At 45.5% G+C, this 26,886-nt stretch overlaps 1 protein-coding gene across 1 annotated transcript; it reads left to right on the top strand.

Moving 5' to 3' along the window:
* On the top strand, positions 1-25,370 carry wnt4 (wingless-type MMTV integration site family, member 4). Its single transcript, XM_076024413.1, has 6 exons — positions 1-704; positions 21,240-21,321; positions 22,075-22,228; positions 22,659-22,790; positions 23,153-23,295; positions 24,881-25,370. The coding sequence occupies exons 1-6, from the start codon at positions 484-486 to the stop codon at positions 25,349-25,351; spliced, it is 1,203 nt and encodes a 400-aa protein (XP_075880528.1). The 5' UTR covers positions 1-483; the 3' UTR covers positions 25,352-25,370.
* Positions 25,371-26,886: the final 1,516 nt, after the last annotated feature.

Raw genomic sequence — 26,886 nt, 5'->3', positions numbered from 1 at the left:
CTCTGCTCCGCCAGACGCACCGCGAGGCAGCGCCGCGTGTGTGTGTGCGAGTGAGTGAGTGAGTGAGTGAGGGGGGGCGGGGGAGAGACCCGGAGACCACGCGGCGCACTGACAGGAGGACCAGGAGCCGCGAGTGTGTGTGAGTGTCTGTGTGTGTGTGTGTGTGTGTGTGTGTGTGTGTGTGTTCCCGGAGCGCAGGAGGAACCGCGCGCGCGCGCGCACCTCCACTTTTTCTTTTGGTTTCACGTGCTCGCGCGCCAACCCTCCCTGACCCCCCCTTCTCCCCCACCCCACCCCACCCTCCCCCTTCGCCTAAACAGGTAGATTGAGGAAGGAAATCAGGATCCCTCCGAGCGTCTCTACACTCTTCTAGTTCTCCCACCCACCCCTCCCCTACACCCCCCTCCCCCCCCCCACCCCCTCAACTCTCCCGCGAGCTCCGGAGCGCGGAGCGGCACGAGGAGCACCTGGCGGACGCGGTGGATGCGGGACGACCAGTGGATTAAAAGTCCTCCGCCGGACGCTGCTCCGCCTCAGGATTATTCCCCAGCCCTCACCGGGAAGAGCCGAGCAGAGCCGAGCAGAGCCGAGCAGAGCAACAGCAGCGGAGCCTCCGTCCGTGCCGAGATGACCGAGGACTGTGTGCTGCGCTGCGTCCTGATGCTGTGCTGCGCGCTCCTCTCGGCCAACGCGAGCAACTGGCTGTAAGTTCAACTCTTTGCCTCCGGATGATGAAGATCCAGTTTTGTTTTCATTGTTTTGTTTTCATTTTTAAATTTGCACCCCATCCATTCTTTCCATTCACTCGACCTCTTTCTCTCCCTCCCCATCTTCATCCGTGCCGTTTCCTCCTCCCGCTCTGTGGCCGCCCAGGTTAATTGTTAACCATAACACACGCGCGCACGGACTTAATAACTCACGAGTTATCGCAACCCCTCCCCGCGAAACAAAAACAAAACAAAACAAAAAAATCCCTCAAAGGTGACGGTCCCCAGCACTCTTTGGAAATGACTGCGGGGTTCGGGGGTGGGGTCTTTGATAATAATAATAATAATAATAATAACAATAATAATAATAATAATAATAATAATAATAATAATAATAATAATGTGCAGCTCCAAAATTGATTGCTATTCTATATTATAAGAAACTAATTAAAGATCAATTCGGTCATGGAAGTAAAAGTTTTGCTTTAAAATATTGATTTGTTTTCTTTTTAAATTATTTCTAAATCTTGAGATAATGATGATGATACTCAAAATTTCAGAAGGGAGAAAATTACGCACCAATTACACAATTGTCCTGGACTATTTTGCCGAATGTTGGGGAACATTTATATTAATAAACAAACAAACAAACAAACATAAATAAATAAATAAGAAGAAGAAAATGAATCTCCAGCCTCTAAACATGTATGATTCAAGACTCCAACACTCAGACCTTGTTGCGACATTTTAATTCCCCTGGTGGAGTCCGACCGATCGGTCCGATCAGTCAGACTCCCGCGGTGCCATCTTTTCCTCCGGGTCTGCAAGTGTGTGTGTGTGTGTGTGTGTGTGTGTGTGTGTGTGTGTGTGTGTGTGTGTGTGTGTGTGTGTGTGCGGGCGGGCGCGATCGCGTGTGTGTGAGCGTGAGTGAGGAGGTAAGGTGGGTTTCTGCATTCCACCTCAGCCTCATTCATTCCACTTTGCACATTGACAAACTTCATTCTAATAAGGGAGGGAGTCCCCCTAGACCTCCCCTCTTCACACACACACACACACACACACACACACACACACACACACACACACACACACACACACACACAGGTTGGCCATTTCGATGCAATGCAAAGTGTCGCTGCGGCGTGGGTGGGTGGGGGAGGGGGGGGGGGGGGGTTGCAGGAGGGGGAAGGTGGGGGCTCCTGCTGTACAGCAGAGCCTTGGCAGCTGCTGCCAGTACGGCTGATCAATCGATCAGGATTGATCAGCCTCCACATTGAACTCAGTCACCGAGTGCAAGTCTGTCAGTCTGCCTGCCTGTCTGCCTGTCTGTCTGTTCTACTGTCTGTCTGTCTACCAGCCTGTCCTATTGTCTGTCTTCCTGCCTGCCTAACTGTCTGTCTTTCTGTCTGCCTGCCTCCCTGTCTGTCTGTCTATCCTACTGCCTGTCTGCCTGCCTGCCTGCCTGCCTGTCGACCTGTCTGTCTTTCTGTCTGTCTGCCTCCCTGTCTGTCTGTCTATCCTACTGCCTGTCTGCCTGCCTGCCTGCTTGCCTGTCCTACTGTCTGTCTGTATGCTTGTCTGTGCTGTTTGGGGCTGGAGGTGTGGTGACAGCAGCAGCGCAGCAGACATGTACAGGCAGGCTGTGGAACTGTTGGGCCGAGAGAACTACACTCTTCTCAGAGGCTGGCTGAAGCTGTATGTCCACCCCCCCCCTCTCCCCCCCCCCCCCCCCCCCAAAAAAAAAAAACCCACACACAGTGCGTCAGAGCTGCAGGTACGGGCCACACACACACACACACACACACACACACACACACACACACAAGAGGATCAGAGGATGCAGGGCAAATTAAGAGTGGATTGCCGCAGTGAGTGAGTGAGTGAGTTGGGCCCATTAAACATGCAGCGACAGCACAAGGACGGCGTAGCCGTCAGTCAAATCAAAGCTCTGCTGTTTGTTTTATGTCTTCTTACATAAGAGCGGCAGCAAGTTCTCTCGAAAAATGTTTTCTAGCTTTTTGCCTCGCTGGGATTTCAGTGGAGCGAAAGATTTGCCAAAGACTTATGTTGGTACACTTAATACCAAGTGTGTGTTTTTTGTTTTCGTTCAAAGTGTTTGCATCTGCAAATGATCTGAAAGAGTTGGTAATATCAACAGATGTTCACTCCAATCGGTTTTGGTGCACCTTTAAATTTGAATTTCTCCACTGAAAGGTCGCAGTTGTACCCCGGTGTCGTCCTGACAGAGCAGAGCAGGGTCGTTCCGCAACAACAACCTGACCATCCTATATTTAGATTGACGCCTGTGAAATAAGATCTAATTTTCACTAAAAGTGAAACAAACAAGTTTTCCCTTTTGGGTGTGTAGTTGTAGTTTTTAATTCCCCAACCAGCAAAGTCCCAAGTCTTCACCATGAAGTCCATCATCATTAGTTTCCATCTAAGCTGTGAGCCAGGGATTCTTTCATAACAATTTGAGCCTTTTGCACAGAAGATAATTTGGAAATTAATAACTGTCTATTAATCAGATTATCTGGGGGAATTTGATGTTTGAATTTTCAGTTTGAAAAAGTGCAGAGAGCTCAGTGTACACATTTTCGATTGATTACAGCTTCTGTCACTTCTTTTTTCACACAATATCGAGAACATTATACAAAATGTCCTCACTTTGCACTGCGGGAACACACATGACAAGTGGGGGTCATCTGGATACAGAATTTTTTGATTTGATTTATTTATTTATTTACTTCGAACATGAAGGAAATGAGAAAATAAAAGGGATACAAAACCAAAACATCCGAAAAAGTAAAGTAAAAAAAATATAGGATGGATGAAATAGGATTTTTAGCCGGATTACACTCTTGCGACTTTACCAGCAGAGTGCTCCCTTTTTCTGCCACGTCGTAAATCAATGCAGCTTTATTTGTAAAGTGCCGCACAATTAGAGCGTTATCTCTGGGCACTCTAGCTCTGAAGCAGGTCGAGACCACACACGCTTGTAGCCAGTTGCTTCCATGAGAGGAAGCACTGAGGCAAAGAAGCAGCAGCAAAGAAGTAAGGAAAACTGCCTTTCAAAAAGGCGGAAAAGCCTCAAGATCAGATCCTGAAAAATCCTTTCAAACTAAAAGTTCATCCGCCAGAACCAGAGAAAAGTTATAAAAGATATAAAGAAGAAGAAAAAGAAGAAGAAGAAGAAGCCTTTATTAATCCCACATTGGGGAAATTTGCATAATTGTACCAACAATACAGTGCAAAAGAAGGACAATTATATTAATAAAAAAAGGCAATAAACAAATAAAATAGAAATATTTATCGACTCAGAAAGGGGAAACCAAGATATTTACAACAGCAGTGTTGTTGTCAGCAAGTGACGACTGACAGCCACAGCTACACTCTATCATTTCCACCCTGTCTCAACTGTTTGAAGCCGCTATGGCTGTAAGCTTTGAGACCACAGTGGAAATGGTATCTGAACTGTGTTGTTCATGTTATTCAGTGTGAACAGTCATCCGGGATGCAGACTGCAGCCGACAGTCTCTGTGCTTGTTACATCACACCAAACTTGTTTACTGCGCCTGTGGCTCTGCCTCTCACCTGTCACCTTCCGCCCATTTATCAGCAAGAGAAGACTGTTCCATTTAGAAAAAATAAATCTCTGCAGTTGTTGCTGAGTCACATTTAGTGCCGCGCAGCTTAACAGGGATTGAAAAATACTTTTCATTTGCTGTGTGTGTCATGGGCCTCCTCCTACTCCCCTTACCCTGCTCTGACTGGTTCTGCTGGGCCTGTGTGTGTGTGTGTGTGTCTGTTCTGTGTGATTTGTTCTAGGTCAGGCGTTTAATCTTCTCCAGCAGCAGCACGCATTTTAAACCACACCAATTACCACCCTTGGTTGTTATTTCACTGATACGGAGAGGCAGTGTTGAACCGCAGGGAGCACAGCACCTGGTCAATAACACATCATATAAGTTATGATATGATATGATATGATATGAGCGTGACTATTAGCACGATTAGTAGAGTGAAAAGTCATTCAGCGGAAAATAGTGCTGGAAAAACTGCTTATCCTCCAAATTCTTTCCTTTGTATTGACAGGCTGTTGGGGAACAACCAAACCGTCTTCCACAGCCACTGGCAACCAAAGTCAGGTCAGACCTAAATATAAAGGCCAGTGGTCTCTCTAGCAAAAAAAACAAGCAAGATGCGGGAGCATCTTTGTTTGGCATGGAAGGAATAATCATGAACGACTCACTCAGGTTTTAACGAGACATCATATATGGAACTAATTCAAATGCAACAAAAAATTGTATTAAACTGTAGTTTGGACCCAATACCACCCCCCGCTGGTTGAAAAGCGCAATTATCTGTTACCGCCATTGTTAAAAAGAAACTAGATAGATAGATAGATAGATAGATAGATAGATAGATAGATGGATAGATAGATCCCAAATTGGGAAACTACTCAGTAGGCCTACACATTAATGCATTCACAGAGCTGGAAAATCATGAAGCCTCTTTTGGAAATACGTCCACAAACAAGGTAAACTAGCGTATGTATGCTATACAGTATTTACAAAATATAACAACATCCCTCTGTTTCGTGTGACAGACAACTACAATGACACAAAGAGTGCTGACAGCAGTGTCACGTTTTAACATTGTTTTTCAAATGTGACGAGTATAACAAGAAAACAAACCTCATCTATTCGTTAGCCATAATATCCATAACAACCATTGGGATAAAGTGCCTTAGCATTATTGTACTGATTTGAACGCATCAGGTGTATTTCCTGAAGGAGAAAAAAAATCTGCTGTTCTGATAAAGCACTCCTTCTCCACGTTCACCAAATGTCCCTGGAGTCCTTCTCAACAATTGTGTACATGGAAATACTATTCACAGTGACCTGCACCCAAAAAAACCTGCATTTGAAGACTATGTATAAAAAGATGTTTTCATTCACTTTGAAACCTAGGTCTCAGTACTACTGTAATAAAATAATAAATACATGACTAACAGACTAAAAAAAAAAAAAAAGTTAAATAATAAGTTAATAACATATTAAGATTTATCAAATTAGCAATTAGCAGTAAACATCAAATTCAAAGAAATGAGAATAGAAAGGCAATGGACATTCAATCAATAAATGACTGTGTCACCATCTCAGACAAATTCACCTGACTTCTCAAACTGTGATTTCTGAGTCGTTTTCCAGTTTCTGTTTTTCTTCAATTAGAAAGTTTTCCCTGGGTTGAAACAGAACATTGGTCAAAATCAAAGCTCACCCTCTTCTAAAAGTAAGTGATAAACAATAGAGCAGAAACACATACTTTACACCAGAGGTGTCAAACATACGGCCCGCGGGCCGGATCAGGCCCGCAAACAGTTTTTTTTCCGGCCCGCGCGAGATGATTTTGCGAAATATAAAAACTGCAATTTCTCAATGAGAGAAAGTGCTGTTTTAAATATGTCCACTTGGTGTCGCAATATCGTTTCTGCTTCGCAAACAAACTCAATACTGGGGCTGAGCAAATCAAGGCACAAGTACAGCCACTCACGCCTCCTATTGGCTGCCCTCATTTCCCCCAAAGTGTCTCTGTCGAAACAGACAAAGCTGATGCAGAGCAGTGTTGCCAACTTGGCGACTTCCCCCCCCCCCAAAAAAAAGTCGCTATTCTCCCCACAGCGACCTTTTTTTTTTTTTTTTTGTCAAAAACGACTAGCGACAAATCTAGCGACCTTTCCTGGTGTTATTACGTTGCGATGAAGTGCAAATGGTCAATTATGCAAATTAGATGATGACGTCATTTGGCTACTTTCAGGACAGCCAATAGCGACTTTCCTTACTGAGGAGTTGGCAACACTGATGCAGAGTGCAGAGTGCTGAAAGAACACGAACAAAGTAACACGAAGAATACAACTGGAAATTGTTGTTGTTTTTACGTTATTATTACCATACCATGATTTTACCGCTCCGGCCCGCTGGGGAATAGATTTTCCTCTATGTGGCCCGTGAACCAAAATGAGTTTGACACCCCTGCTTTACACATTCCATCTCCTCGGTGAGGCTTGACAGCGAAGGCTGGGGAAGACGTGTGCGCCGCCCTTGCTTTTTTTGACGCCTAACTATAATGAAGAAATATTAAATATTTCAGGGAGTTTATAGTAATCTGCCGCACTGCAAAACATACATGATAAATCAAGAGGGGGAAACTCAACTGGCGGTGGGTCACAATTGTATTTAAAAAAAAAAACGTAATCAAGTGTAAACAAGCTAGATTCAGCTAGCTGAATTTACCATCTCGCATGCTGGCTATGGAAGCCTAGTAGCATGTTAAGATACTTCTAATACTGAGATGGTTACAGTGATTGCATCAGTCCATACAGATAAACCTTAGCCTACGCTAGCTAAATTTGGCACATAGCTTGCTGGCTGCTGGATGCTTTCAAAACATGATGCTTGTGCGTGAATGTGTTAACGCCTGAAAATAAAACCATGTTTTCTGGAGTTACTAAGTACAATTGCAAGTTGTGTTTGTGTAATAAATACAACATGAACCCCCTACGCTACTGTTAATGATAAGCAACCCATGACAATATCCACACGGTACCTCACAACCACACTGCTTACTGATGAGTTGATTGTCTGCGTGGACAATGGAAGAGGCAAGTTTTCAAGACAAGACGTTTTTAGTGTTTTGGTCAATGTTTGCAGTCTAAAACCGTTCAAACAATCAAAACCAGTTAGCATTTACATTATCTTTACAAACTACAAACACAAATCAAATAACTTGGCTAAGATAATACATCGATCCATCCATTTTCAATACCCGCTTCTTCCTGAGCTCAGGGTCACGGGGATTTTCTGGAGCCTGTCTCAGCTGTCTTAGGGCGAAGGCAAGGTGACACTCTGGACAAGTGGCCAGTTCATCGCAGGGCCACATCAAGACAAAAAAATATTCACACTCACACACACACACAGAGACCTATGGACGATTTAGAGTTCCCAATTCATCTCAGATGCAAGTTTTTGGACTGTGGGAGGAAGTCAGAGAACCTGGGGAGAACCCACACAGACACAGGGAGAACATGCAAACTTCACACAGAAAGGTCCCAGGACCGGAATAGAAACCACAACCTTCTAAACACTGCGCCACCATGTCGACCTTGGCTAAGATAATAAATATGCATATAAATAATATATCACTTACAGTTCCAGTAGCATCAAGGCTAGGTCACCACCATTCTTGAAGCCCTTTTCCTCTTTCAGCTTTCAGCGCCATCAAGTGTAAAAACTGGTCCGATATTTAGTCCGGCATCTTATTCGATCACTGCCTCTCCTTCTTGGACCTTGTTGGATTTTGTGGCTGGCTCGGCCATGGGGTTGGTTATGACAAAAAAAATTGGAGTAGCCATTGGCTAAAGCTACCTATGAGTAAAGGTGTGGCGTATAACTGTAAAGCAGGTCGTACTCTAACCTGTTTACATCCCACAGGCTGCTACCCACCGGCACGACCCATCCTAACTGCAGGAGGCAGCACCGTTGACCCTATTGAACGTTCATCCACCACTTCACTGAGTTTAGGAACATTATTTTACCAACATCAATGTTCACAGCATCAAAAAAGAGTGGTTTTTCAAACCTAACTCAAAATGTAAAAGACAAACAACTAGAAAGCTGCTTTCCCACTGAAATAAGCTGCCGATGCTGTTTTTTTTTGTTTTTTTTGTTTTTTTTTTAACATGGGTCGATCCTCTAACAATTGGCATTTAGCCCCTTTCCCACTGACCAAAACCAGCAGGGTCTGACCCCCGCTGGCAAGCTGCATAGCCTCCACTTTCACCACTGCGTGTCTGCTGATGTAATTCGCACTTAGATCGCATAGATAAGCGACAGAATTCAGGGAAGTAAACAGTGGAGAGCAACATGGATGTGAGTCCGGTGGTGGCCAGTGTTCTTTGTTGTTGGGCACTTTTCATCGTCCTCAAAATTGTCAAAAGCCAGAGGACAATGAACAATTTTCGAGTGCTGATGGAACGTAATTGAACACCTTTGCTTCAGTACGTGATATACGCCGCGACTGGCGCGATATTATGACGTAGTGCACGTAACGCTCAATGTCATCACGTGCAGCAGGTAACAGATGTGATGTTGACACGGGTCTGGCTTTCCCACTGCAAGCCGATCAGAGCAGAGCCGACTAAAGCCAACTTTAACCCGGGTTGCTTGCAGAGTTGTTTGACGCTGGTTGACGCGGGTTGCTGAGCCTTTCCCACTGCCACCAAATGGTCATTGTTAGCAGGTTTAAAAGGGTTTTTTTGGCAAGTGGGAAAGGGGCTGAAGTAATTACTATTACCAATTACTTGACATAAACATATATACAATATACAGACATCGGTGGATGTGGTCAGTGGAGGCCCATTCTAGAGACACAATTGGTGCAGCCAAGACCATCTGAACCCGGAGCCAGACCACGTTGAGACCAAGACCGAGACCGAGTTAATATACAGACTGAAAAAATTGGGCTCTTAAGAACATTGATGCTGCGCCAGGGATCAGCGAGCCTAGTTGTTGAAATCTCCTTAAGGCTAAGACAAGGCCAAAGAGTATCTAGAGCCACTTGAAGGTGGTTCAAGACTGATCTCGAGTACTACATCAGTGAAAGACTGTGGCCTGTACCCTGTGTGGTGGATTCGAATGAATCAATGTACTAGCACACATACCTACAATTTAGAGTTCCCAATTCACCTCACATCATGCATGTTTTTGGACTGAAGTTAGACAGAACTTTGTGTGTGTGTGTGTGTGTGTGTGTGTGTGTGTGTGTGTGTGTGTGTGTGTGTGTGTGTGTGTGTGCTTGCTGTGTAAGAATTCACAGTCATTCACATGCACGTGTCCTGGAAATCCATGGTGAGGCGCTCAAGAAGAAGGGCAGCTGATGGGTAACCAGAGAAAGCAGAGTCCTTGGCATTGCAGTGCAGTACATACTGGCGCCTGACGCTTTTGTCGCACACATATACAGACACATTCAGACACACACACAGACGCTCCTATATAAACGCGGCGAAGCTACAATGGGAGCCCATTTGTCAGCGCGGAGTGCACCATTATTGTGACGAACTTGGAGATGAGCGGAGGATGGCGGTCGGGACAGGCCGGTCGACCACCAGGAGGACTGAGCAGGAAACACCTGGGTTGTTGAGAGACGGGAGACAGATCTGGCAGCTGCACAGAGAGGTGCCCGGGGCTTTTAGACACATAACATATCCTTGGGTTGCCATGTTGGCAGGCCGTGTCTCTGGGCAACAGTGAAGGTGGATCAGCTGACTGCATTTCCATCCCCACCCCCACCCTCACCCCCACCCCAGATTTTGGTCTTACATAGCTAAACTGTGGACGTGGTCGATGCAGTTGGGACAATTCATTTCCTTTGAGAGATGTACAGCATAGCTTGGGAAAAAAAAAAATCTTTATTCATCCAAAACAAAGAGCCATTGTTGATAGGATACCGATACTCATCATTTGTACTCATAAAAGTTTTTTTTGTTAGTACAAAACTTTTTATTTGAAGAAAAGTGGGTTATACATGTTGCTTTTGCTTTTTGATTTATATACGTAGGTAATGAATAAAAAAATGGAAAAGAAAATATACCCTATTACAAAAGAACCCACACTTCTCTCCCGTCACGATGTTCCTATACAGTTTCTAAGCTGGTGGGTAACTTAAGAATCCAAGCAACAACAAAAAAAAGGTAATGATAGTTAGAAAATAAAGATATAATAAATCAAACAGGTACATATACAGCAGTAAATGAAAATTCACAATTTAATGGTTTTTCTACTCTGCTGTGAGCAGCAGAACACACCTCCCTCTGAGTGATGCCCCCCGGTAACCCCATAGGTGTTCCCACGCCAGCCGAGAGACTTAGTCCCTCCAGTGTCCTGGGTCTTCCTGGAACCCTCCCCGGAGAACTGATCCGGGGAGGGTTCCAGGAAGTTTCGGATGCGTCCAGAGGGCATCCGAAACAGATGCCCGAGCCACCTCAGCTGGCCCCTCCCGATGTGGCGGCTCTACTCCAAGCTCCTCCTGGGTGACCGAACTCTTCAACCTGTCCCACGGGGTGCGCCCAGCCACCCAACGGAGGAAACTCATTTTGGGCGCTTGTATCCTCATTCTCGTTCTTCTGGTCATTTCCCTAAAGCTCATGACCAAAGGTGAGGGTGGGAACGTAGATCGACCGGTAAATTCGGCTTAGCTCCTTCTTCACCAGGACAGACCGGTACAGCGACCGCATCACTGCAGACACCGCACCGATCCGCCTGTCAATCTCACGCTCCATGTTTTCCTCAGTCGTGAACAAGACACCAAGATACTTGAACTCCTCCACCTGAAGCAGGGTCTCTCCATCGTCCCGGAGAGGGCAAGCCACATTTTTCCCATTGGCGCAACAGCTGTCATACAAAAAAAATGTATAAGGTGGTTCTTAAGACTGGCAGAGGGAAAGATCAAAACATTTAATTTGTAATTTTTTTCAAACCACACTGTTTGTACTGTCCGTAAAGGAGTCATCGATAAACAGGCAACAGACTTGCATGCGTTTAATTAAAAGTGTGAATGAAAGTCTAACTGAGGCACTCAAGTCACAACTTCCAAGGAAACACATTGTGTTAAGTTTTGATGAGACCATGAGACCGAATGAATCATCTAACTCCAATAAACATCAAATCTAATCATCTGAATCACACCTGCACAGACAGACGATTTGACTCCACTCTGATCAACTGAGACCTCTGTAAGCACAAGATGTGATTATGCTGAGGTCTTGATGTCCAAAGCCAGCTATGCAGGTCATTCCATTTTTAGCCTCATGGAAATCCAGGATAGTTTAAATTAACCCCAGCACAAACATTGTCATACAGTGCACGTAATTCATCTATGACTCTAATAACCAGCGCTCCCAAGCTGCTTGTCTGAAGTCAAAAGACAAAAACAGGACAACAGAAAAATGGAATCCAAATATTAAGGATGATGATGACCATGATGATGACCATGATTCGTAATCCACTGCTTAAAACTCAAACTGACAAACTCTCACACACAGAGTGATGCTTTGCCTTTTGGAGCTGAAGCAATTACTACAGGCAAGAGGTTAATTTCATTGCTTTTATTGCCTCTTTTCCAAAATGTGTGTGTGTGTGTGTGTGTGTGTGTGTGTGTGTGTGTGTGTGTGAGGCAGAGAGAGAGCAGGGACTGTGGTGTTGGCAGAGCATGTTATTTTTAGGGGGAAATGAGCTTTAGTGGAGCCAGCAGCTTATAAATACACTCAGACACGCGTGGACGCGCACGCAAACATACACATACACACACACACACACACACACACACGCACACACAAACTTAATATTTCTGACAGTGTATCTGTCTAGTAACTCTGCGCTGAATTAAAAAATCTGATACGTCACCTTTACCCATATTTTATCTTCATTCCCCCTTTGATTTTTTTTTCAGCTTTTAGTTCTTGTTTTTCTCTTCTCTATGTTTGTTTTAGTTGACACCGAATACATACGAGGCTATTAAAAGCATCACGAATCACAATTAAATCCACATCATAACACAACGCTCCCATTCCTACCACAATCCTCAGGAATTTTAAACCAACTGACTCATGTCTCCACTTTTTTTATTAGTTTTTTTCTTTTTTCTGTGACAGAGGTGGGCTGGCCCGAGGCGGTTTGTTGCACCATATTTGATCCAAAAACATCATAACTAGCCTCAAACTCAAAGTACCTTTAAAGGTTGAGATGGATGCTGATGTCAGTTGAGGCTTTGAATCAGCCGGCCGGTCTCTACTGCGTCTATCAGTAACACCCTCACGACTTGGGTGGCAACTTGAGCGATCAAACGGTACAAAGGAATTATTCAGATTCAGATTCGAGATACTGAATACTGAAAGTCAGCGCTGTCCATAGCAACACATAACTAAAATGATCTAGCTACACAGAAGAAACAGTCGTTGCCGAACCCGATGGTACAGTGACAATTCAAAGCTAGGCACTGTTTAGCTTTTAGCAGTGCTTTTGACAATCAAGGCTCTCATTCATAAAGTTCATTAAACTATATGGCGCATTTGAGGTGAGGTCACTTTCTCTCTATCCACTATTTTATGAAATGATTTGCTGGTGGATGATTGTGTCGCTGAGAAACTGAATGTCCTTCAGGATACAATACTTATCTATCGATCTATCTATCTATGCTCAATACCATGCCAATATGCATGTTATTTGACAGAAATAGACAGAAATAAAGCATTCCGTCAGATATTCAGCTTCTGGTGATTGAGGTGTGCAAAAACGTTACTGACTCTTCGGGTGCCTCATTTCGGTGGTGGCGGAGATTAAAGCCGCAAAGTCGCCGCAAATTTACCGCTGCGCTCCATTCTTTGTGGATCTGGCCCTTTGTCTCACAGACAATACCATAATAAAGACCGAGCATTTCCCCTCTGGTTTCTATCGGATCGCACTGTCATCCATTTGAAATAAAACGACCCATTCAGCATCGTCATTTCTGTGGGACTGAGACTGGGACTGAGAGCCTCACCTCAGCCACAGCTGAGGAGCTCCTGCCTGACTGCGCTTCCTCTCTGATAAACTGAGGGAACAGCGTCCTCTACAGGTCGCCGCGTGTCACACGCTTTTAGCACCCACCCCCCACCCCCCCACTGGCTTTCGGCTTGAGTCCGAGTCTCCGCTCCCCCCCCCACTGCACAAATGTCAGCGCTCTACTGTCTGACTGCAGCGTGTCTGTGAGCAGCGGACCTCTGCAGCCTCGGCGCGGTGACTGCCAGCCTCTTGGCTCCTCAGTGTGAGAGTGTGTCAGCCACTCAATAGAGGGGAGTCTTTCTCGCTGCACTCCTCCTCCTCCTCCTCCTCCTGCGCTTCCTATCCATGCTATATTTACCTGTCAGTGTGTAGCCCTCCTGTGTGCTCGCTGCTGGAAACACAAACACCGAGATATTTTCATATAAATACACATTAGAGATGTTTGAGACTGAGGCAGCAGCAACCATCCGGTGTGTATGTGTGTGTGACATCTCACTGACTGTCTGTCACACAGAGGCATCTGAGCGTCTTTACGCTCCTCCCCTTTTGAACTCCTGTCTTGTCTTCCGAATCCATGAAAAAACGAATAAATAAATGTGCGTCGTCTGTTGTCCAATGCTGGAGCAGAAACAGAACAGAAAAGTGCTCACTGGGAAGGAAAGAATTTGCAAAAAAAACAACATTTCTTTGACCAGAATAAATATATTGAGAAGCAGATCAATTTGAGAATTTGGGAAAATAACTCCAACAAGTGGAAATGGAACGAGACCAACATAAAAAAAAAAATGCATTCATAAATTTTCTATTGCCGCTTCTTCTCTCAACTCATTGGCTGTCCTGGAGCCTATCCCAGCGGCCTTCAGGCCACACCAGTTTATCACACAAGACAAACAAGCAACCGCTCGCACCTACGGTCAACTTAGAGTTCCCCCAAATCACCTCACATGCATATTTCTGGAGTGTGGGAGGAAGCCAGAGAACCCAGAGGAGAACCCACAGACACAGGGGAGAGCATGCAAACTGCACACGGAAAGAGCCCCCAGTAGACCCCCAGGGATCGAACCCACAACCTTCCTGCTGTTTGTGACGCAGCCACCGCACCACCGTGTCACCCGACATTTGTGACGCAAGGATTTACATCTTTCTTTTATTCAGACAACCTTTGACATCTGAATGAAAGAAAGATATGATCCATTAAAAAAAACAAAACAAAGAAATAATGAATACAATTAACGTATTTGTTCCACATTCTGATTAATAACTGGAACTCAATGTTGGAGCTTTGTTAGCGATTTTCAGCTCCCCGGATACAGGAAAAAACTGGGAGGGGGGCAATTATGCACTGTAGAAACATAAAAAATGGCATTTGTAAAGAAGCACTCAGACAGAAAGCCTTCCACTTTTCCACTGGGGTCTTGATCTGCTCCTCTCAGTTAGCAACCCCCCCGCCCCGTCCGCCCTCCCCCCACCACCACCACCACCTCATATTATCTCTTATTTCCAGCCTCCCCAGGGGGTCTGTGCAGGGGGTCCGGGTGGGGGGTACGGAGCATTCCACCTGGACTAGGGTGCGTTTGTGTGTGCGTGCGTGCGTGCGTGTGTGTGTGTGTGTACGTGTGTGTGTGTGTGTGTGTGTGTGTGTGTGTGTGTGTGTGTGTGTGTGTGTGTGTGTTTTCGTTGCAGTTTCTCATTGCAGCCCTCACAACACAACTGGCTCCAGTGGGCTTTAGGCCGGTGGATTCAGGCACGCAACAAGCCGAGGGCAGGAGGGTGAAGGCAGGGGGGTGAGATGAGGGGCAGTGTGTGTGTGTGTGTGTGTGTGTGTGTGTGTGTGTGTGTGTGTGTGTGTGTGTGTGTGTGGCTGGAGCTCTCTACGGGACAACTCCTCCGTCTCCATCCCTACTGGGATGTTTTGCTGTAACCTTCTTCTCTGGGAAGCGACACACTCACTCAAGGCCTTCACAAAAGTTTTTTCCAAATACACACACACACGCACACACACACACACACACACACACACACGCACACACCACATAACATCCAGCCAATCCAGTGTTTACAGAATGTTTGCAGAGTTACAGACTCCATTGTTTCTTTTGTGCGTGTGGTGCTGCCTGTCACACCAGCAGGTTTTTTTTTTTTGTTTTGTCATCGTTTGTTTTTTTGTTTCCTTCTTGGTGTCTCGTGACCTCCCATGACTGCAAGTGTAGCAAGCGTAGCGCCCCCTGAGCCTCCGTAGCCCCCGTGGCACCTGAGACACACGACGCTGCACGACAGGGAGAGACCAGCGGTGGCTTTGATGAAAACCTCGCAGCTCAGGTGAAATGAATCAGACGCAGGACAAGAGAAAACCACTGGACTTGAGCCACGTGCAGGAGGGATGAGAGCAAAGTCTGTATCATGCAGGGCAATGGATCACTGGCAGAGATGTCAGGAAGACAAAGAGCCAGATACACAAAGTGATTGCCGGCTTTTGCGCCACAAAATCCGTGAAAAGAGTTTGCGCTCATGTCCGCACGTAATTTGACAGACGCAAACACCGCCAGCCAAAACCCGGCGCAGTGTTTCTGGTGCCAGAGTGACTCTCTCTCATGATGAGGTGTGTGTTTGTATAAAAAAATATCATATACACACACTATTCAAATATAAAATCAATTTATCTATTTAAAACATTGATAAGTTGCAAATTCACTGATACTCCGTCACAAAGCAGCTACAAATCGCACTCAGGTGGCAGTTACTATAAAATATATAACAATGAGATACATATAAATATAAATATACTGACACGCCTTGACTGCCTTCCGATCATGACTGTAGCCGTAATTCCCAGAGCGCTCAGGAGCCCCTGAGTTTCTCTTTGTGAAATCAGGCTAATTGAAATTATTCGAATTAAAATGATGAGGTTCGGGTTTCGTTCTTGCCGCACAATCAACCACACCGGTATTCATATTGTGACGTTCCTGACGTGTGTTTGATTTTGTGTGTGCTCCATTGTTTATATCCATCGTTTGTGTTGCTGTGAGTATAGGGTGAACATGTTATGCTTCCCCTTTTAAGAGGATGACAGTGTGTGTGCTGTGCTTGGGGCTGTGGGGATGTTTGGAGAGACGTGTGCGACTGTCTCTTTCTTGCCGTGAGTTCAGGAGAAAACCAAATGCATGTTATTTGACAGCAACAGAAATAAAGTTTTCCGTCAGAAATTCAACTTCTGGTCCGACCATCGATTGTGCGGTCAGGTCACTAGAGCAGCAATTTGCACTTCTGACTCCTCAGGTGCCTCATTTCTGGGCGTTTTTTGCACATCATTAGCGCAAAAGCTATTTTCTGGATACGATGCAAAGGTGGCGGAGGTTACCACGGGAAAAAGTCGGCGCAAAACGCACCGCAGTTTAGCGCTGCGCTCCATTCTTTGTGGAGTTCTTGACAACAAGGCGTCAGTGTTTCAAGCTGGAAATGTCTCCATCTCGAGCATCAGTTTTGCTGCCAAATTAGATGTTCCCACTTCGGGTTTCGCTGCTGGTACTTTGTGCAGGTCTAAAACCATAAACAGATACAGATACAGCAAAGAAACTGAGCACAAATGGGAGTCATGTGGCTGCATTATTTAGAGGTACATCAGAAAACCGTGATCACTTGACTTTCTGTCCAAGTCTTTTTTTTTTTTTCTGTTCATTTTTGCTCGGTGCAGAAGTGAGTTGGTGGGGATTTTTTTTTGTTTAAATAATAAATATATATAAATATAAATAGAGACCCAACAGACCTATTTCACAGTGGCCCTCCTCTTACCACTGTCTTGACTCACATTACCTGTACTATCACCCTAGCACTGTGGAGGCAGCATTCTCACTGTCCAGAGACTGATGTGCCAACACTCTCAAGAATACATACATACAACTAAACTCTGAATGAGTTGACAGGTAAACCTTCAATACTGAAAAACACAACGCAAAAACTACACCAAACAATCACACAACAACAACATTTTACTCAGCCCACCCTTTCAATTAGCCCATTAAATAAATCAATTGGGAGGGATGATGTGTGTGTGTGTGTGTGTGTGTGTGTGTGTGTGTGTGTGTGTCTGTAAAGCGTGATGGACACGTTTTGTTTGGTGGAAACAGCAACTCACCTTTCAACATGGGTGGGTTGTGTTATTGTGTGTGTGGCTTGCAGCAAGTGTGTAACCCAAAACGAAACTCCCTGCAGGAATTAAAATGAAAGAAGGGCTGGTTTCACTGTTTTCATTGTGTGTCTGCTTGTCTGCGTTGCGTGATAGCGTTTTTGTGTTTGTGTGTGTGCGTGTGTGTGTGTGTGTGTGTGCGTGAGAGAGAGAGAGACAACTACTATCCAAAGTTTGTTCACTATCGTTTATTGCCTATTATTTATTACACAATTACCCATGGCCCAGTGCCTCACATCCGACTTGTTTCATGTTCAGTTTGTGTGTCACATTCCACAGAGTGGGACATTTTTTGCTATCAGTTTGGGTCCATGGCCTGACTTTGTTGTTCGAAATAAAACCTTTGCAATGTTGCAAAGATGAATACTTTTTGATTCACACAAGTATGTGGGTTTACCAGATTTGGACGCACAATTTGTTGTGCATTTGATTGAGGCGGTTGTGTGCGTTTTATGACTCCAAAACGAAATCTTCAGATTTTGCACCGTCGTCCAAAGTGTTGCAGTTGAGGACGACTAAAACAAAATTGCTTTGGACAAAATTCAGCCCCCCCACCCCCCACCCCCCCCTAGCACAGCTCTGGGCCTGCTGTTACAAGCAACCTCTTAAACAACTTCCTAATGGTTGAAAGGTACCATATTGTGAAAACTACACATCACCGTCTGCTGACAGTAATTCTTCATTCTGATCCTGAACAGAAATGAGGTGGAAAAAAGTTTGTCCTTGACTTGTTTTGCATGGTCCAGCTGATGGGTGGAGGTGATACATCAGACTCAGGTTAGCCAGACCGGCAGCCATCACCACAATGCTCCCGGCTTAAGAATGGTCTTTCTGAGACCCGCATGCAGTCATCATCGCAATTGCCAAAAATCCCATTTCAGACACACCAAAAGTTCACAAGTCGCGATCAACTTGTGCCATTTTGCTCTCTGGCGCCCTCTCTCAATCTCTCACCACTGCTACATCTAAAATGGTGAAGTTAGGACTTCAAGAAGGTCTAACATTTTCTTTTTCTTGCCCCGCCCACCTAAAACCAAGTTGTGACTGGTCAATTCGCTAGCTTGGCCTTCTCCGGGACTCGTGAAGTCCAAACCAATGAATGAGCCAGCTAACCCGGTCTTGATAGATTGCGACGATTTTGATTGGACAACATGCTTCAGGATGGTGACGTGCCTCCATGACCGATAGGAGCTTGACAGTAGGCTCCTGAAGATGAGAGAAAAAAATATTAAGTTTATAATATCAAATGAAACTGAATGGATTAAAAAAAAAAAAATAAAAATCATAACTTTTTTTATTTCACACGCTTATTTTTATATTTAAGCCCAGACAATTTCTAGGTCTGTGAGACCCTTGAACCAAGACGATAAAGAGTAGACATGCTTTGATGAAGACGAGGAGTGTCTGCGGCGTGAGTGAGCTCAGCCCTGCTGGTGGATGATGTGTGCAGATGTGGCTGAGATGAGGTGGAGTGCCATGAGAGTGAGGTTATCACCGCGATGAGTGCTGAATACTGACACTGTCCTGAGAGGAAGAGGAGAAGAAGGCCATCAAAGAGAGATTATCTTGACTGTGTGGAAAAGCAGGGGACACACGGGCGGAAGCGTGACACGCTAACTATGCTGCAACGGCTGCGTCTGTCGTTGCACATATCAGCTCAAATCAGCTGGTGCAATAACAAGAGCAGCAGGTCCCTGCCAATGGCCTGACAACAGAGTTCTCCTCCCCAGGCTGGAGCTCTGCCACGGCAGTGGAGACGGGCTAACGTGGCTTTAGCAAGGTATGTGTGGTCTTGGGAACTCATAACCCCAGACTCATAAAAGGAGCTTGAGAAACCTTCAGGAAAAACAAGTCTCCTTGTGCCGAGTGGTAGCCCAAAAGTTAATTTTCTTGGAATTTGCCTTTACTTTATTATTAATAACGTTTCGCTTTGTGCAGGAAGTCTGCAAATTCTGAATTTGCACAGTAGCACTTGGGATTTTGCTTTTCTTGCCTCTTTGGAACCTTCTTTTCACTCACTTACATCTCATAATTACTCAGTAGTAAGAACTAATGTGAGCATGTTTGGTATTCAAAAAGGGGTCCGGCCTCAAAAGCAGGTTTAGTGGACGTGCTTACCTAAAAATCAATGTGTGTTTAGCCTCTTCTTTTTTTTTATTGTGGTGATTGTTTGGAGACGCTTTGACAACCGTACATGAAAGACAGAGTTCGCTGGCGCTGAGGCCTGGACTCAGAGGCTGCGTTCATCAGGGTGGTCTTCAAGTCCAGTTTATGAAACACTGAAAAGAAGGACAGCTTGATGGATTAGGACAAATCTACTTCGAAACCAACAATGCTCTTAGTCGATGGAAGAGAGTCATATTCTAACTTTGACATTTTAACAAAGTCTCAGCTTTGTTGCCTTGTTGCTATTATTCTTTCAGTGTGAAGTTACATTTCAAAATTGCACATGGTTTGTTTGTGTGTGTGTGTTTGTGTGCGTGTGTGTGTGTGTGTGTGTCAGATAAAATACAAGGTGTGTGGATCCACTGCTGGTGAATCTTGTTGACGGTACATTTTTATTTATGGTCTCGGGTTCTTGTTCCACTCGGGAGCGGCTGCGGTACAAACAACGCATACTTGTAAAAGTTGGTACATTGGTCCAGTCTGTCTGGTTCCTAAGTGTTTACACCAGACGAACGGTCCTCCAGGAAACATTTTTTCTGCCCGCCCGTATGTTGTTCATTAGTTGCGGCGTCGAAAACCTCCCGAGACGTCCAACAATTTCTTGTCCGAAAACTTGCTTTTTGTTAATAAGAGATATTATGCTTTTGGTTAGATTCAAATGAACAATAATAATTAATTAACAGTACAGTAATCCTAGTGTAATTTGGTAAAAAAAAAAAAAAAAAAAATCATCACTGCACATTGCAATTTGCACTTTACATTGCAATATCAGTCATTTTTGTATATGTTGGTACTTTCTTTTGTGTGTTATTGTATTTCTGTCGTTTTTGCTCATGTACTTCTATTCATTACATGTTGTATTTCATACTAGTTTATACTCAGAAACAGTGTGGACAGCAAAGAAAGAATTTCATTGCACGAAGAAACTTGTTTGTCTTGCTGCACATGACAGTAAAGACCTTGAATCTTGAATCTTTGAATCTTAAAGGATAATGAACACGACAGAAATATATATATGTATATATATACATATATATATATATAAACACATTGTTTTAAGTCATGAGTAAGTTCAGTTCAGTGTTGTTTTTCGAAGACTTGTCCTCTTTGACGAAACACCATCGGTGGTTCTTAGACGCAACACGCGGCTCTCACACACCGCACCCTGGACGCACTGTCCCTCATGCTCACTCAAAGCTGTGCAGAAAGAAATCCTATTTCTGTAAAGTGCAGCTGGAACTGCAGATATGAGGCTGAAGTGATGCGAGGTGTATGTGTGAGGGTCAGGGCACCCAGACTGATGCTGTGTTCTCACACATCTGCGTGTGTGTGTGCAGTTCTATCTCCCTGACCTGTCTGGCCTGGAGGTGGTGTGCACGATAAGCCACTTTCCCTCCTCTCAGTGTCCTCACAGGCAGACTTTTTACCACAACATTCCCACACAACGTGATGGGAAGGCGGCTTTCTGTTTACAAACTCAAAGACCTCTTTGTCTGAGTGGCTCAGATGAGCTCAGGTCTCTATGAAAATGTTCTGCCCGATCACGCGATAAAGATTTCCTGTCGTCCTGTGGTGGCGCGTTAGGTACCTGGCCAAGCTGTCATCATTGGGAAGCATCAGGGACGAGGAGACATGCGGAAGGTTACGAGGCCTCATCCAAAGACAGGTAAAGTTTCTGTCGACATCATACAACATGCAACTTAAAGCCTCCGTTTTTATTAATCATTCAGATGGTTATAGAGAAGATAGAACAGGGGTGGGCCAACTTTTTGACTGGTGGGCCACAATGGGTTCTAAAATGTGACAGAGGAGCAAGAGCATACTGATGGAGTGTTTAGGTGACCGACCTCTTAGGAGAAAAACATATATCATGGCATATGTAGAAAACGTGCTTTCACTGAAAATGAACCAAAGCAAAGTTCCAGCAAAATCTTCTTTGAAGTCTTTGAAGCCCCAAGGTATTTAGCTCTTTATTGACGTGACTCTTGAAACGCTGAAAAATGGATGACATACAGTTATTTTATGACTTACTGACAATTAATATAATTTCTTCAAGTTCGGCGGGCGGGATTAAAAAGTTTGACAGGCCACATATGGCCCCTGGGCCCATGTCTAAGGGTCTATTAACATGGCTAAGTATTGCAAAGTTTGCAACAAAAAAAACCCCACAGTGACAGTGGCCTAGTTGTAGAGTGTCCACCTGGACACCAGGGGTCTCAGGTTCCATTTCCAGACTGGCCACACTTAGAGGGTTGTGTCAAGAAGGGCATCGGACCAAGAAACCCATGCCAAACTAAAAGTGGCGCCCCCTAGAGGGAGCAGTGGGGAAAAAATGTGATTTGCTTTCCTTTAGCTACGCTTTTTAGATCGGAATTGATCGTTTTTTGGGGGGGGTTTTCTGTTTTTTTTCTTCCTTCAGGTGCAAATCTGTAAGCGCAGCGTGGAGGTGATGGACGCCGTGCGTCGCGGAGCCCAGCTGGCCATAGACGAGTGTCAGTTTCAGTTTCGCAACCGTCGATGGAACTGCTCCACTCTGGAGACCATGCCAGTGTTTGGCAAAGTGGTGACCCAGGGTAAGACTGCAGATGCCCCCGTCGACCCCAAACCCACCCCACTGCCCCTGAAAGCCACCCCACTCTCCCTCTCTGTCCTCAGCTAGTTCACAACACAGCAGCAGACTCAAACTCCCAAAAAACAAAGCAAACCTTTCAGTTGGCATTTGCAAAGAGGGCACAGTGGTGCATCTTGCGTGTTATTTTCAAGTGTGGGGTATTCTTTGTTTCACCCCCCACCCCCCCCCCTTCCTTTTTTTTCATTTTGCATGAGCTCCATCGTTAGCAGCCATGTGGCAACACTGAGGATTAAGTGCATTCTTTATCTCAAACACAGCGTTTGCCAGTCAAAATGTTAAGTTGTTTAGTTTCAACGGAATAATGTGATGTGTGTGTGTGTGTGTCTGTCTGTGTGTGTGTGTGTGTGTGTGTGTGTGTGTGTGTGTGTCAGGCACCCGTGAGGCAGCCTTTGTGTACGCCATCTCAGCCGCCAGTGTGGCGTTTGCGGTCACGAGGGCCTGCAGCAGCGGAGAGCTGGAAAAATGTGGTTGTGACCACAATGTTCATGGAGTGAGCCCAGAGGGTAGGTTCCTCTCTTTCCCTCTGTCTCCGTGACTCCATCTGGCGAGCACAAAGGAGGACAAGAGAGGCCCACAGATCCAGAGTCCTTTTTAAAACAATATTTTATATAAACTGTTAATTCTGTTTTTTGTTGTTTTTTTTGTTTTTTGTTCTAAAGGCACAGATATGTACCGTTGATACCTCAGTAATTATGTAGCCATGTTTCTTATAATTAACTGGGCCACACACACACACACACACACACACTGCAACTGGCGACCACAGAAAAACCAAAGAGCAACAAGGCAATACTGATGATTTATCACCACTTTTGTGCATCCGTCACCAAATGTTTTTTTTTGTTTTGTTTTGTTTCCCCTGCAGGGTTCCAGTGGTCGGGCTGCAGCGACAACATTGCGTATGGAGTGGCCTTCTCTCAGTCCTTTGTGGACGTGAGGGAGAGGAGTAAAGGCCAGTCTTCCAGCCGGGCTCTCATGAACCTGCACAACAACGAAGCCGGCAGGAAGGTAACTTAGTTTTTAGTCCTGTTGCTGTTGTATGTCAGGCCTGTGCTTCAAAAACCCAGAACAACTCTACTAAAGATACAGTGATTATATTTGATGCTATATTCTTATGCCACGGTTTCCAAGCAACTTGCTTGCCCTCTTCAACATGTCTGTGGAAGGTGTCCAGCCTTATTTGTTTTACTTCCATGTTGAACCTGTGTCCTATTCATGCTAGAGGGTAGGCATAAGCCCGGACCCTGCACAGAACGCTCCATTGTACCCTATGCAATATGAAATGCATCCTAAGTTGGTGGTTGTTTTTTTTTCTAGAAAACATTTGTACAGCTCTTTCCATAAAGCTTTGAGATCTCACAAACGATGGCATATGCTGCGGTCCATGCTAGCTTGTATCTCGCTGCTACAGCTAGCTACAGTCTGTTGACTTTTGTGACGCTAGTCTCCAGAATGAAGTCTGTGGGAATGGCACGCTCCACTCATGAGAAATAGAAGAGTTTGACGAAACAAACCATGTGGATCTACCTCCAGATTTCTCAGTGGACAGACAAACAGGGCCCAGCAGCGCACATGTACTCCAACAACAGCAGGAGGCTACGTGTGTAGGCTACAGTCCAGGGGCTCTGCTGTAGTTGGGATTAGGATGCAAAGTTTGACTGCTGCTGCTCAAGGCTGAGCGGTGTTGATGATTCGGTACATAAACAGATGAGGTTTTAACCGACCAAACATTCGGGACAAACTCAGTCACCCAGGTAGCAGCTGATAATCTGGAATCTTGGAGGATAAGAGTCTGGAAGTGCAGCTGTCAGCTGTGGGCTACTGCTAACTTGGCTGAAGCATGTTTGGAGGGTCCAACCCCCCCCTCCCCCCAACACACACACACACACACACACGCGCGCACACACACACACACACACACACACATTGCTGTAACAATCACTGTTATATCCGCTGCTGTTTGTTTCAATGAACAAAACTGAAATCCAAGTTTGGATTTGGAGCTGGACTCGTGGATGCACTTAATAACACACAGTCCGCAACCCAAGGCTGTGTCTCTTTGAATCATAGAGAATATAAACATATAACAGGAGAACTTTAGAAAAAGAGATATGAAGATCTGGAATGCAGCAAAGAGAAAGCACTGCAAAATTTTAATTAAAATGTAAATGTTTATTTGAAATGGATAAGCATATTAATGAATATTAGTAACCGTGACTATATAGTTCCCAGTACACACATCAAACTAAACTAAACTGAATCAAATGCTTTCAACAGAGGTCTATAAATAGCACGGCTTAAAGCAAGACAACAGCGCTCACATGTATGAATATGGACTTTTGATTTTGTCGTTTTTATTATTTGCTGTTATTTATTGTTATTTATAATTGCTGCTGAATCCACAAATGTTATCTATTTCCTCTTCTATTGTCGTTTAATCTGTGCTATTTAGAGAGGACGCCTATGGACTGGTGTCGAAGAATTAGCACGTATGCTCAGCATTGCTGTCCACTGCGTCAGTGTTAATGTATCTGTGATGTCCATCTCAAACAAAATATAAAATTCTCTGTTGCCCCTCCCCTGCTCCCTGCAGGCCATCCTGTCCCACATGCGTGTGGAGTGCAAGTGCCACGGCGTGTCGGGCTCCTGCGAGGTGAAGACATGCTGGAGGGCCATGCCGCCCTTCCGCAAGGTGGGCAACGTCATCAAGGAGAAGTTTGACGGGGCCACGGAGGTGGAGCAGCGCAAGGTGGGCACGGCCAAGGTGCTGGCGCCGCGCAACTCCCAGTTCAAGCCGCACACGGACGAGGACCTGGTCTACCTGGAGCCCAGCCCGGACTTCTGCGAGCGCGACCCGCGCACGCCGGGCATGCTGGGAACGGTGGGCCGCCAGTGCAACCGCACCTCCAAGGCCATCGACGGCTGCGAGCTCTTGTGCTGCGGCCGCGGCTTCCAGACGCAGCAGGTGGAGATTGTGGACAGGTGCAGCTGCAAGTTCCACTGGTGCTGCTACGTCAAGTGCAAGCAGTGTCGTAAGGCGGTGGAGGTGCACACCTGCCGGTGATTTTGTTTGTTTTTTTCAGGGTGTGGGGCGGGTGGGGGATTGAGCGCGGACAGAGAGAGAGAGAGAGAGAGGAAGGGAGAGACCCCTTGAGGCCGGCAGGATGAATTGCACCACCGTAACCAGCAGAATTATAATAATGATACTGATAATAATGGATTGGATTTATGTTGCGCTTCTCTGAGCGCTTTTACATTGAAGCCATTATTCATTCATACCACATTCACACTGGTGGTGATGCTGAGCTACGTGCGCAGCTGCAGCTGCCCAGGGCCCGACCGACTGATGGAGGCGCGGCTGCGAATCATCGTTCACTCACCTTCCTACAAGCCAGCGTGGGGAAAAGTGTGGAGCGGGATTTGAACCACCAACCTTTCGGTCGTTGGACTACCCGCCCGACTATAGTCGCCCTCCCAGAACTGCACACGCGGAGGAAGGCGGAGCAGCACGGAGCACTGGCTCTCAGCTGTGCCTGCTTCCCCTGTTGAAGAGTGGCGCCGCCCTGCTGGCGACGGAGCGGAGAGCTCATTTTCTCTGCCGGTAGATTATGCATGAGGTTAATCTAGTGGAACAAACTGAAGCAAGTCTGTCTTTCACTTTCGCCTTGTCTCTTGTGCTTCCCTCCCTGTTGTTGGTGATGATGATGCTCCCTGTTTTGTTTTGTTTTTTTTGTTTTTTTTTTTGGAATGTTTAACTTATTTGTTCAAACTGTTCAGACAAAAAAAAAGGGACTAAAAGGGAGAAAGTTTGAATTTGTCACAACAGGAACGACAGACTGGTCCAAAATATGTTGTGGCTGTGAGTTGGGGGGGGGTCACAACCACGCGGGCGGGGATGAAAGAGAAGAGGAGGGTCGTTCAACCCTCCGTCACTGCTGCTGCTGCTGCTGCTGCTGCTGCTGCTGCTGCTGCTGCTTTTAGTTATTCGGACTTTATTTCGTTTTTGTTTTTTTTTTGTTTTTTTTCGAGAGCCGGATGTCCAAGAGGGAGAGGAGTCCGTCTGCTGCCGACGGAGAAGCCTGTCACAGATGGACTCCCTGTGACTCTTCATTTTTTTCCTCCACTCCCCCATGTTTGCCCGTTTTCCGACGCTGCTCCGTGCTGCCCTCTGACCTCTCTGTCAGCTGGTTCGGCTGTCCTCCCCGAGAAGGCTGTGAGACATCGGCAGGGGATGTGAGAGTGTCACACAGAGAAGACAACACACACACACACACACACACACACACACACACACACACACACACACACATTTGTAACTCAGCTTTCTTTCGCGGGCAGAAATCCAGTTGAAACCATCAGGTGAGATTTCAGATGCTTTTCCATGTATAGAGCGTAAACACACACATAAAGATACTAGAGGGTTGCTGAGCATGTCCACCATGCATGATGACTGAAGCACTTTCTCTCCAAGCGCACATAGAGCCCTCGCTCCACATCAACACGCACACACGCACACACACACACACACACACACACACAGGCAGACATATTTTTCCATGCCACTGTGAGGACTCCACTTTGTCTTGTATCACCACCTTA

Source organism: Nelusetta ayraudi, unplaced genomic scaffold (genome assembly GCF_046127955.1).
Source record: "Nelusetta ayraudi isolate G7.1 ecotype Tasmania unplaced genomic scaffold, CSIRO-AGI_Nayr_v1 ptg000017l, whole genome shotgun sequence".
Taxonomy (NCBI): domain Eukaryota; kingdom Metazoa; phylum Chordata; class Actinopteri; order Tetraodontiformes; family Monacanthidae; genus Nelusetta; species Nelusetta ayraudi.
The sequence above is the reverse complement of the archived record's forward strand: the minus strand, read 5'-3'. Positions and strand labels throughout refer to the sequence as shown.